Source organism: Lagenorhynchus albirostris, chromosome 14, assembly GCF_949774975.1.
Source record: "Lagenorhynchus albirostris chromosome 14, mLagAlb1.1, whole genome shotgun sequence".
Taxonomy (NCBI): domain Eukaryota; kingdom Metazoa; phylum Chordata; class Mammalia; order Artiodactyla; family Delphinidae; genus Lagenorhynchus; species Lagenorhynchus albirostris.
This window is the reverse complement of record NC_083108.1, coordinates 15,606,303-15,618,821: the sequence shown is the minus strand read 5'-3', so window position 1 is coordinate 15,618,821 and position 12,519 is coordinate 15,606,303. Positions and strand designations below refer to the sequence as shown.

Sequence of the window (12,519 nt, the reverse complement as noted above, 5' to 3'; positions counted from 1 at the left end):
CTCTGCTTTCTCTGAAAAATGATGGAATTTGACAAGATTCATGGTTCTCAGATGCTGCTCTCTGTAGGCCGCTTGCAGCAGAGTCACCTGAGGTGCTTTTAAAAAATACAGGATAGGGCTTCCCTGGTGGCGCAGTGGTTGAGAGTCCGCCTGCCGATGCAGGGGACACGGGTTCGTGCCCCAAGATCCCACACGCCGCGGAGCGGCTGGGCCCGTGAGCCATGGCCGCTGAGCCTGTGCGTCCGGAGCCTGTGCTCCGCAACGGGAGAGGCCACAACAGGGAGAGGCCCGCGTACCGCAAAAAAAAAAAAAAAAAATACAGGATAAACTCCTGGAGATTGACAGCTTGGGTGGGACTCAGTAATCTGGACTTTCCTCAAAACTTCCTGAAGCTTTCTAATGAGTAACGGTGGTTTGTTTTGTTTTGTTTTGCTTTTTTGCCTCGCCGTGTGGCATGCGGGATCTTAGCTCCCTGACCAGGGATCGAACCTGCACCCCCTGCAGTGGAAGCGCGGAGTCTTAACCACTAGACCACCAGGGAAATCCTACAAATGGTGGTTTTGAACCACTGGACTCAATAAGTGGTAGGACTGGTTCTACATCATAGAGTCTGGATTTATGACATTCATGAGTGAATAGCAACTTTGCCAAAACATGAACAGTCTTTGATTCAAAGTGAGCTTTCTTGTGCCTGAAGAGGGTCCTTAAAAGGTTTTCCTCGGGAGCCATCCTCAGCCTTTCAAGCCCTGAACCTCCTTTGGCCAAAGGTCTCTGCCATTGTGAGTTCATGAAGGGATTTGGGGACGCCGGCTCCGTGCAGCAGACTCCATTCATTCATGGACACAGGGGGGCATTCATTCACCCACTCCTCTGTATATTCATCAAGTGTTTATTAGCCCCTGCTCTGAGCCAGGCACTGTGTGAAGCACCAGGGATACACCGTTGACAAGCACAGGTGCAATTTCTGCTCTCCTTGCTCTTACAGTGTCCTGCGGTGAGGGTGACAATAAACCACGCCCCAGGTACCTAATGACAATGACCTGAGAGCTCTGAAAGCCTGATCCTAAGTGGGAGGCTGGAGATAGAATTTCTGGGAAACTAGCCTTAAACTGGGATTTAAAAAACAATAATAAGCAATATTTGTTGAGGGCTCGTGACATGCCAAGTACTGTTCTAAGCACTTGACAGAAACCAAGGCTGATTTAATACCAACACAGACTCTGAAATAAGTATCACTCTCATCCTCATTTGCACATGGAGACACTGAGCCATGGAGATACATACCCGAGGCCACAGCCAGGTGGGGGAACTGGATAGAAGTCCGGGCAGTTTGAGTCCGGAGCCCACACTTGTGGCCACCGTGTTCTGGTGGCTTTCAGATGGGTAGAGTTAACCTCTCAGGGGGTTTATGGAAAATTCTCTCCGGAAGTTTGTCTGCGGCAGCGTGACATGGGCTTTGAAGGTGGGAATGATTTAGCGTGTTTGTAGTCCTTGAGGGTTTTGAGAGGAATTTTGTGTTTTCTCAACACTTGAAGGAGAAAGAGGACCAAGGAAGCTTAAGGGAGGGTCTTACCATGAGCCCTGGGAAGCCAGGGCTCCTCTGAATGTGCTGCCTCCTCCATAGCTTTGCTCGGTGTCCCCGCATCCCCCCAGGAGGCCCCTCGCTCCCTCCCGGTTCTGCAGACATGCTCAGGGTCTTCACGGCTCTGGGTCAGAAAACGCAGAGGAGCCTTGAAGAGGTTAGCAACCTGTGGTTTCCAGATCTGCGCTGGGAATGGGATGCACTTGTGACTAGACAGCTGGTAATTCTTCCTCTGGCATCAAATGAGGCTCATGGCCTCAGAAAGCCTTCTCAGATATGGAGGAGCCCCATCCTAGGAAATGTCTTATTTTACAGAGACTGGACCTGAGGCAAATGTGCTTCAGGACACACAGCAAATCGGTGTCTGACATGAGCAATCAACCAAGTCCAGTGAAGGAGTTTCTTTTATTCTAACTAGATCTGCACTGGAAGGGTGATCATACCCCATGATCTCACTTTATAAAATCCTAGGAGGGGGCTTCCCTGGTGGTGCAGTGGTTAAGAATCCTCCTGCCAATGCAGGGGACACGGGTTCGAGCCCTGGAACAGGAAGACCCCACATGCCGTGGAGCAACTAAGCCCGTGCGCCACAACTACTGAGCCTGTGCTCTAGAGCCTGCGAGCCACAACTACTGAGGCCACGTGCCACAACTACTGAAGCCCATGCGCCTACAGCCCGTGCTCTGCAACAAGAGAAGCCACCGCAATGAGAAGCCCGCGCACTGCAAGGAAGAGTAGCCCCCGCCTGCCACAACTAGAGGAAGCCCGCGCACAGCCACAAAGACCCAGTGCAGCCAAAAATAAATAAAATAAATAAATGAATGAATGAATGAATAAATAAACAAATAAATAAAAATCCTAGGAGGGATTTTATAAGGGTCTGTCTTATAAGGGTCAGGAGCCTGTTAACCGTCTAGATATTCTACCCTTCAGTGCCTGCTGTTGGGAGTGTTAGAAAAACACTATTTAGCCAATCATCAAATGTTAAGGGTCCAAAATATTGTGTTCCGGCGTGGCCTGACCTGTAGACATTTGGTTGGAGAAGTAACCATTCCCAGCTCCAGACATTTGATTTGTCAGTTACTATTCGGTGCAGAGAAATGAGGCAGGTTGCAATGACCCTGCCGAAGGGGATAACAAGGTTGAGAGTGTCTAGGTTTAAGCAAGTATCATCAGGACTTCATCAAGGAGTAGGTGGGGAGCTGGCGGCAGAGGGACGCAATGGGAATGCGAGTAGCAGTGTCTGCCTGAGTGGCTGCAGACAGCTATACACTGGAGGGAACAGGAGAACGCCTTCTGCACTTTGCAATGGATTTGCAAGGAGAGCTCCTCTCTCCCCAGACTGCGCCGTCCCAGCTGGGAGTCTAGGAGTTGTGTCTCCTTTGAGCATGGCCTGAATCTCAGCCCTGTCTCAGAGAGGAGTGGCTCATTAGCAGAGATCTGCAGCACTTTTTCCCCAGCTGCCTGACTTCCGTGTCCTGATGCTGGTTCCTGCGATGGCAAAGAGGGTGCTTTAGGGCTCAACCCACTCTGCTCCTGGATGGGAATATTTCTCACGGGAACATCGAGGCTACGCCAACCTGGCAGATGGTTCTCCTGAAGTGTAAGGCTCCACCTTGCTGCTGGGGGGCTTCTGCCCCTAAGAAGAGATTATTCCTGGGGCCAGTTACTAGGGAAGAGGAAGTCCTAAGACTGGAAAACAGAACTAAGAAGGCAGAATATAGTTAAGAGAGAGAGAGAGAGACCTCAAATGCTTTCCTTTGTTCAAGGCTACATTGTCACAAAGTTTAGTGAAGGTAAGAATTACCTGGGGATTTTGATAAAAATCAGGTTCCTGATTCCTGCTTGTTTGCAGGTGATCATAAAGCACGTGATTCTGATGACCACACTTTAGGAAACGCTGATATTGACACTAAGGGGTGGGATGTTCCAAAACGTGGTCCTAGGGGTATAGGATGTTAAATCAGCGCCCACCACATGGACAGGGATGAGAAGAAGGAAAGCGCTAGCGTCAGGAGGCTTCCGCCGCCGGGCACCTCCCCCTACGGTGCTGTTACCAGAGCAACAGGAGCTGCAAAATCTCGATGCCTCCCTTGCTTCCGCCTCTATCTCCAGAAACTCAGTGCTTGCTCCTGAAAAAGCTCATCAACAAGGTGACCTGTTGGCTGCACAGGGAGAGACTGGCTGACATCCAAAGTACCAGACATCTTTGCTCTCCTGATTACTAAGGACCTCATATGCAGTGGTGCTTTTTGGTGACAGTCAATTATTGTCACACGTGGGGCTCATTCTGCGAGGATTTTACACGTAACTTTCCCGCACACGGTGTCGATACTTCCTCTAGTCTTGCTGCTTCCAAGCTTCCAATCGTCCAGCCAGATGGTCAGTTGCTGCCCAGGAATTAGTGAAGAACCCTATGTCTGACCATCTCTCCTTTAAGGAAGTTGAAGTTCTGCTCATTGCAAGGATTTCTTTGTCCTGCAGGGCTACCCCTGACTGGGGCTATAATACCACATCAGTCTTTTGCCATGTTTCAGAATCAACCTCTTCTTCTTAGTTATCTGGTCCTGGGGAACCACCTATGAAAAGCCATGGCCAGGAAGCTGCCACAGAGAACCAAGCAGGTCCAAGAGGTTTTCCAGCAGATACTACAGAAGCAGCAGAGTTTTTGTGTTTATCTCACTTCTGCCTTCCAAATCTCTCCTCGAATATTAAATCAGTGCCCAGGACACGTGTGCAAACTGAGATTCGGGAATAACCCCACAGTCCCACGGCTCCTCTACGCCAGTGGTTCTTAAACTTTTGATCTCGTGACCTCCTAACACCTTCAGAATTATCTGGCGTCCCATAGAGCCTTTGTTTATTATGAGGGTTATACCTATTGATATTACTGTATTAGAAACTAAAATTGAAAATTTTTAATATTATTTAAATACAACAATAAATTTATTACATGCTAACATAACATATTTTTATGAAAAAGTACCTATATTTTCAAAACCAAGAATTAGTGAGAAGAATGCCATTGTGTCACAGTTCTGCAAATCTCTGTAATGTCCAGTTTAACGGAAGATATATCTGCTTCTTCTATCGTCTACTACTTTCAGTCTATTGCAATATCACACATCGTGTAGATTCTGGAAAACTCCAGCGTATACTCACGAGTGAATGGGAGGATAAAAAAGGACATAATGTCTTAGTATTATTATGCAAATAGTTTTGACCTTGTGGATCCCCTGGAAGGCTCTCGGGGACTCTGGGTTGTGGGGTGATGGGTGGGTACCAAGATCACATTTTGAGAATCACTGCTATAAATAATATGCAAATTAAAGCCATAAATGACTCTGGTCATAAATATATCCTGCCTAACAGAGGGTCTCTGTGATAAAGCCCAACACAACAGCTACTGAGCAGGAATTTATAATTTGCAAAAATGAAGGACATGGTAAGATACATGCCGATACTCATATACATACAACATAGATATATGATATAACGGACATATATATTCATATACGTAAACATGTTTTCTTTCTTACCTTCCAAATTTTCTCTTAACATAGCCTAGAAAAATCACTATTACCTGCCTCGATGATTTCTCTTACCTCCTCTGCTCGCAAAACATTATGAAAAGATGGGGCTTCCCTGGTGGCGCAGTGGTTGAGAGTCCGCCTGCCGATGCGGGGGGCGCGGGTTCGTGCCCCGGTCTCGGAGGATCCCACGTGCCGCGGAGCGGCTGGGCCCGTGAGCCATGGCCGCTGGGCCTGCGCGTCCGGAGCCTGTGCTCTGCAATGGGAGAGGCCACAACAGTGAGAGGCCCGAGTAATGCAAAAAAAAAAAAAAAATTATGAAACGAGCACAACAGTTTCAGACCTGTGGGTCTGTGTCATGGCAGACTTTCATCATCTTTCCTCCCTTTGGTGGGAGAAGTCAATTCCTGGGCTCTGCTTGCTTTGATCTGAAGAAATAGACGTGCAGAATCCAGGAGAAAGCCTTAGTTGCAGGTGTTCAGGTGGCCACGAGAGGGCAGCACCTGAGGGAACAGGGCAGGGCTCCATTGCCTTTTGAAACTCACCAGAAGCTTCCTAGAAAAACTGCAGGCTTGAACTGTGAATTAGAAGCATCGGAGGATTCATGGTTTCCAGCCTACTGGGAAATTTTGATTGCCGTGAGAACCAAAATAAGGTTTCTACTTAATCCTTTTGGACATATATCTATGATTTCTAACCTAATATATCCGATATTTTCCAACTGAAAACAGCTTATGTCTTTTCAGTGATTTCCACTGCCTTCTTCCTGAGGAAGTTGAAATGAAACTAATGTTTCATTTTTTGTTTTCAATCGTTAATATGAGGACTGCCTGTCTGACTTGACCTCAAAGTTCCTGCATCTTTTAATACCCACTGCATCAGACAAATGCCTGGATGTGCCCTCCCCACCTCCACCCCCACCCGAGCTGAGGGATGATGCTGGCTGGACCTCAATTCTTGGTGACGGAGACGTCGTGGAGGGCACTGGTGCTCCTGGTGAGAGGACGGCTTGGGGAACTGCTCAGCTCCAGGCTGCTCTGGGTGTTCCAGGACCTCTGATCAAAGCCGACCATGGGGGTCAGCTCAGAGATATCACATACCCAGGGAAACATGGAACCCACACCCACTTGAGGAGTGAGGAAAGGTTCAAGTGCCTCTGGGATCACTTAGGACCAGATGCTCAAGACTTGGTGCCCTTTGGTGTTGCCCAGCCCTCAGCCTGATTTCCACAGTCCCCCTTAAAATCTTCATTGGTACACCTTTGGGTCTTGAATGGAGTCCTGCAACATTGACAGTGAAGCTGTCCTTGGTATCACAATGATACAAAAGTGCAGAGTGACACTGGCTAAGGCAAAGCTTCGTCTAAGCAAGTACTTCTTTCTAGCCTGGTCCCTGTAGCAGCAGCATCACCCGGGAACATGCTCGAAATGCAAATTCTCAGTTTCCACCCCAGACCACCTGCATCAGAAAGTCTGGGGATGGAGCCCAGCAATCAGTGTTTCCACAGCCCCTCGGGTTAGTTCTGATGCACACTCAAGTTTAAGAACCAGCAAAGCCGTATTTAAATGGTTTGTTCATGGGTGCAAAGCCAGAGGAAGCTGGAAGTAAATGACAGAGAAAACGAAAGTGAGAATATAAAAAAAGAATAAAAGCAGAGAAGAGAAACATTTTCAAGCAAGTGTAGAGGAAGAGAGCTCCCTGCCTGGGTGTGTGAGAAACGATAAGTTGCACCTGCTCTAGAACATTGTCAGCAGTTGAATATCTATCCAGCTTTCCACCCTGCTATGGCAAATGTATCCGGCTAAAAACAACTCTTGGGTTAGTGACCTTTTATTCAGCTAACATTAGTCCTCTCATGGCCTCCAATGCACACAGAGAAATTGGAGAACTGATGAAAATCTTTAAAGTCTACTAAACACCAAAGCCTTCCCAAACACTGTGTACTTTTCAGGGTGAGTTGCTTTTTATTGGGATTTCAGATTATTGAAAGGTTATCTGCCTCCTGTTCCTATAGGGATTTAAATAAAACAAAAGAGAGGAGCACATGCTGTGATATGTGATGTGTGCTTTCTTCCCTCCACTGGCCGGGCCTGGCTGACTGCCGCTGTGGACAGTCGGGGGAAGATTCCGAAGCGCTTCCCAAAAGGAAGCTGCTTCCCGATCAGCAGCTCCCCACACCTGGAATGAGAACGTTCACCGGTGTGAAGTGATACCTTCCAGGTCTTTGCAGCTCTCGCTGCCGGAGGGGCGTGTGGCTGCCTTGTGCCTCAGTTTCTTTTTCTGGAAAGTGACCACTTTGGGGTGTTCCTACCCCAGACAGCCACTGTGCCCCTTGTGTTCATCTTTATTCCTTTTCTCTCCTCTCATTACTATCTGGCCCTTTGCTGTCTGACAGCTATCCCTGCTCCTTGAATTTCTCTCCTGGATCCAGCAAATGGAGTTTTTTCTTCCACTTGTAATTTCCTCTTTTTCTCCATTCTCATTTCTATCTCACTCTAATTCCTGCCTCATTCTTCTCACTGATCTTGTCACCTTTTCCATCTTTGTGAGAGAGACTGTGCTGTTTTGTTTTGTTTTTTGTTTTGTTTTTTGCGGTACGCGGGACTGTCACTGTTGTGGCCTCTCCGGTTGCGGAGCACAGGCTCCAGACGCGCAGGCTCAGCGGCCATGGCCCATGGGCCCAGCCTCTCTGCGGCATGTGGGATCTTCCCGGACCGGGGCACGAACCCGTGGCCCCTGCATCGGCAGGCGGACTCTCAACCACTGCGCCACCAGGGAAGCCCTATGTCCTACTTTTTAAATCTGTTCCTTTGTTCCCCAAGGTCTGTCCTTGTCCCATCATAGCCAGCCAAAGATGAGTTACCCACTTTGGGGGATAAGAGTCTGAGGTGAGTTAGTTTCAAAATCTGAGACTAAGGTGGTGAATTCTTGACTTCTAAGATCAAAGTTACCATTCCGATGTAAAACCAAAAAGTTATGAAGGGGGATCCTATCTCGCGTAATCAATTTTTCTTTGAATCCCCTTCAGAATTCTAAGTGAGAGAATGGAGAGGAAAGTTTAGAGGAGAATCAGTAGAGATTACAAAGGGCTGTCTTTGCATCTACCCCCTTCCATCTGAGTCCTGAAGGTGGAGCAACGTTAGATATATGCTTTTTCTAAGACGGAGAATTCCAGAGCAGAAGTGCCTCACCTGGATACCCACTTGGGCGTCAGAAGCACTCAGGAAGTTAGCCAAGAAAGACCAAAAGAGAGAGAACTGTGGACCCAAAGAAGCCTGGGGCTTGAGGTGATGCACGTGCATATGAAGCCCGGAGGCCATGACGGGCACTTCAGTGGGAGCAGTGAGGACAGAAGCCAATGACTCAGCAGTGGAAGAGGTCACATCTAAGGGCTGGATGAGACAGACTACATTTCCAAAGATGCTAGAACAGGTGTGAGACAGATCAAGAGGGAGAAGCAGATGCAAACAACGGCTCCTGAAACTCAGGGTATGCGTTCCTTACCTCAGTTGCCATCTGGGGAAGCAATGAAGTGGGTAGGAGAGAATGTTTCAAAAATCTCAAAGTGACCTAGTTTTAAAACTCAAAGTGACTACATTAAGTTTCTGCAAACCAGGAAGAAAGGGGCTTTACTATAACTTCTCTAAGTTATAGGAATATAGATTTTTATTCCCCGGCAGCCATGACTGTGAGACTTAACACTTGCCATAGAACATTGGAGGTCACAACTTTGTTTCTATAGATGAGGAAACTGTGTCCCAAGGAGAAAGATGGGTGATTCATGGTGACACTGCTATGTGTGGGCACAGCCAGGAGGACAGCCCAGAACTCCTGAGTCTTATTCCAGGGTACCCAGCATCACAGAGGGTTGCTTCCTGTGTCTATCAAACTCTTGCAGAACGTATCAGCCTCACAGATGTAGCAAATGTAAGAAAACATCTCTCTAGCTTTTTTTTAAAAAATAGAACATACAGTTAAGCTTAGAAGCCAAATTTCACGGTCTCATGATGGTCAAGTAACAGGGGACATAAATCAAAATGAGCATTTTTGGCTAATGAATGTCATCTTCCTCCCTCCCTCCCTCCCTCTTTCTCTCCCTCTTGCTCTCTCTCTCTCTCTCCCTCCCCCTCCCCACCCTCTCTCCTTCCTACTCCTGACACATTTCTTAGCATACAATTCCTCAAGGCTGGTTGTAACAACCTTAAATCACAGGGAGGCGTTCAGAAGACTCAGCTGGGATACAAGAGGGTGGCAGTTTGAGAAGTGGTGTATTTTGACAGGAGCGCTTATGCATCCGAGGGGGAGAGAGATTGAGGAGGGGGGAGAGGCAGCCCAAATTTCCACCTTCTGATGATGACATCCCTGGGTAACAGTGCAGTCCTTCTGAGCCATATCCTTCCACAGATGCAGAATGCAGTGAAGGCAGAGTGCAGCTCAGAAAGCTGGTGTCTGGTACCATGAACCAGGTGCAGCTGACTCAGATCTGAGATGATGAGACTCATTCCTACCCAGCCAGGCTCCAGTGTTCCTGCCGGGGTTGACAAGATTCCAAGTCATCTGTCAGATGTCTTCCTGTTTGTCTTCCATTTGAGTCCCATTTCTCTCCGTGAAGCACAAGTAGAGCCGAGATTCCTCAGTGTTCGTGGTGCAGGGCTGACGCTGGTTTCCAACACCATTGGTCTGTAGGTGGCAACTTGAACTTACGAACTGAAAGTTGAAACTCCCACCTGGAACTATGTCTGCTCATGCAGTCCTGGGGGGTTTCAAAGGGCAGAAAAGAGCAGAGGACAGGCTGCACCACCCGGAGTACCTGTTTGGATTTGTCAGACCTAGAGAATTTAGGAGCTGTTCAATAATGTTTCAATAGAGGCTTGATGGTTGTCCAGTCTTTTGGAGGGGATGCCCCCTGTGGGTTGAAATTTGACCCAGATGGATTCTGAATCCCTTTGAAGTATTAGAGGTTGTGATTCTAAATGGAGCAGTTGGTCAATAGCTGGGTGATTGAGGCTGCAAAACCACCCATGGCTGAAGCACACAGAGTGTTTTGTTTGAAACGTAGGACTGTTCTGTGACTGTAGAGTGTCACACCAAGAATTGCCTCAGGGCTCCACTTTACCTTGGGTTGACAAGATTTCAATATCTGACCATCATGTTAAATATAATTCCTTAAAGCCCAGTACAACAATCTAAGTGTTTTGCCCCCTCCAAGCTTAGCTAATAGTGTGACACTGAAAAGTCATCTCTCTCTCTGAGCCTTATGCTCGCCATCGAAAAGGCAAAAGGCTTTCAAGTGTGTGATTTCTATGGTCTCTTCCAAACTTGACAGCCCACGACTGTCTAAAATCTCTATTGTATGGAATTAGAAATCAGCCTTTCTGGAACGAATTCAAAATTTTAGATGTTCATACTTTTTGGCTCAGTAATTCAGTTTCTAGGCATTTTATCTTATAGAACTAGCAAGACACACACCTATACATATACACTCACTGCAGCATAAATTAAAAACAAATGAACAAGGGAGAAGAGACTGGGGTTGGAAGACTACACTTCAACCTCAGGGCAGGAAACTTCTCCCATCTTGTTAGTTTCCATTCCCACTTGAGAATCTATTGCTGCTGCACCTACCTATCCTTGTAGTTCGGGTGGGTCATAAAATACCTAGGACATGATGGAAAATTCGGGCTGCATCGTCGACTGATGTACCCCAGTTGGGCTTTCAGGATCTTCGGGGGACCAATGCAGAAGTTGTTTCTCAAGAGGAGAGTAGGTATCTATGGGAGTTCCCTGACTGTCCAGTGGTTAGGACTTGACGCTTTCACTGACGTGGCTGGGCCTCAGTCCCTGGTTGGGGAACACACAAGCCGGGGGTCATTGCCAAAATAATAATAATAAGAAGAATAGGTGTCTACAGAGGAGGGCATACATTAACTCCAAAATCCTAGAAGTCTGCTCTGTGATGCTCTTTTGGTGCGTTCTGGAGTTTTCAAAGAGCATTCTTATTTGCCACAACACTTTGATGTTGTGTTATAACCCTTTATTATTGTATCTGTTGGCTCATACAATCTAAGTGGTAGAGCAGCTTACACTGGAGCTGAATTTGCTGCAAAATCTTCTCTTGTCATGGTTCCCTCTTAAAACTGGCAGCCTTATGGTCACTTTGTAGGTGGGGCAACATAACACACTCAAAGGGGTCTGCGTTGACTCCAAATTCTAAAAATACCCCCCAGTGTTGTTCTCTTTATTCATGGTAATTGTTTAGATGTGCAGCAACTGGTCTTTCACCTTGAAAGGGATATCTCAACACGATCCAGACTATTGAACTTCCAGAAACTTCACTAAGATGGCAAAAGTGAACATTTTTTTTCTCATTCCCTCTAGGGAGTGAGGCAACATGCAAGGTACCAAAAGTACTTACTACTTCCTTGGAGTTCCCTGGTGGTCCTGTGGTTAGGATTCTGAGCTTTCACTACCATGGCCTGGGGCCTGGGTTCAATCCCTGGTGGGGGAACTGAGATCCCACAACCTGCATGGTGCAGCCAAAAAAAAAAGGTACTTATACCACATGTTCATCAGCTCCAGCCAGTGTAATTTGATCAATGTAATGGAACAATGTGATGTTTTTCAGAGTGTCATGGTGTGTCAAGAGTGTCAAGATCTCTGGAAACAACATTATGGCAGAGAGCAGGAAAGTTGACATAATTCCAAGGCAAGACTATGAAGGTATACTGATGGCCTTGCCAGGTAAAAGCAAATTGCATATGGTGGTCCTTACAAATTGGCATGGAAAAAAGACTTATTTAGGACAATAGCTGCATACCAAGTGCCAGGGGCTGTGTTGATTTGCTCATGGAAAAAGTGTGGGATAGCGGCTACAATTGGAGTCACCACCTGATTAAGTTTACAGTAGTCCATAGCCATTCTCCAAGATCCATGCAACTTCTTTTTTTTTCTTTTCTTTTCTTTTTTCTTTTTTATTTTTAAACTTTTTTCTTGTTCTGTATGCAACTTCTGCACAGGCTGAACATGTGAGTTAATGGAGATGTGATGGATATCACCATCCCTGCATCTTTTAATCCTTTAATGGTGGCCTGGATCACTGTAACTCCCCCAGGGATGGGATTTTGCTTCTGGTTTAGTATCTTGGTAGGGAAGGGACAATCTTTTGGCTTTTACTTAGCTCTTCCTACGATAATGGCCCTTACTGGATCAGAGAGAGAACGTGGGGATTCTTAGATTGGGGAAGTATATCTTTTCCAAATACACATCCAAGAACTGAGGAAATGGACCACAGGTGAGTCCATACACCAACAAGTTCCACTGTGAGTCAAATTTGAGCTAAGACTTAGTCTATCACCTGATCACTATAAGCTCCTACTTTGACTTGTGGGCACAGTCACATTTTAGGTC

At 46.8% G+C, this 12,519-nt stretch overlaps 1 protein-coding gene across 1 annotated transcript in view; it reads left to right on the top strand.

The window, feature by feature from the left end:
* The first annotated feature begins 11,811 nt into the window (after positions 1–11,811).
* SEC11C (SEC11 homolog C, signal peptidase complex subunit) overlaps positions 11,812–12,519 on the top strand; it is a 33,784-nt gene continuing 33,076 nt past the window's right edge. The window contains exon 1 of the mRNA XM_060120697.1: positions 11,812–11,832. Coding sequence (XP_059976680.1) covers positions 11,827–11,832 — 6 coding nt within the window. The 5' untranslated portion in view covers positions 11,812–11,826. The remainder of the gene's footprint in view (positions 11,833–12,519) is intronic.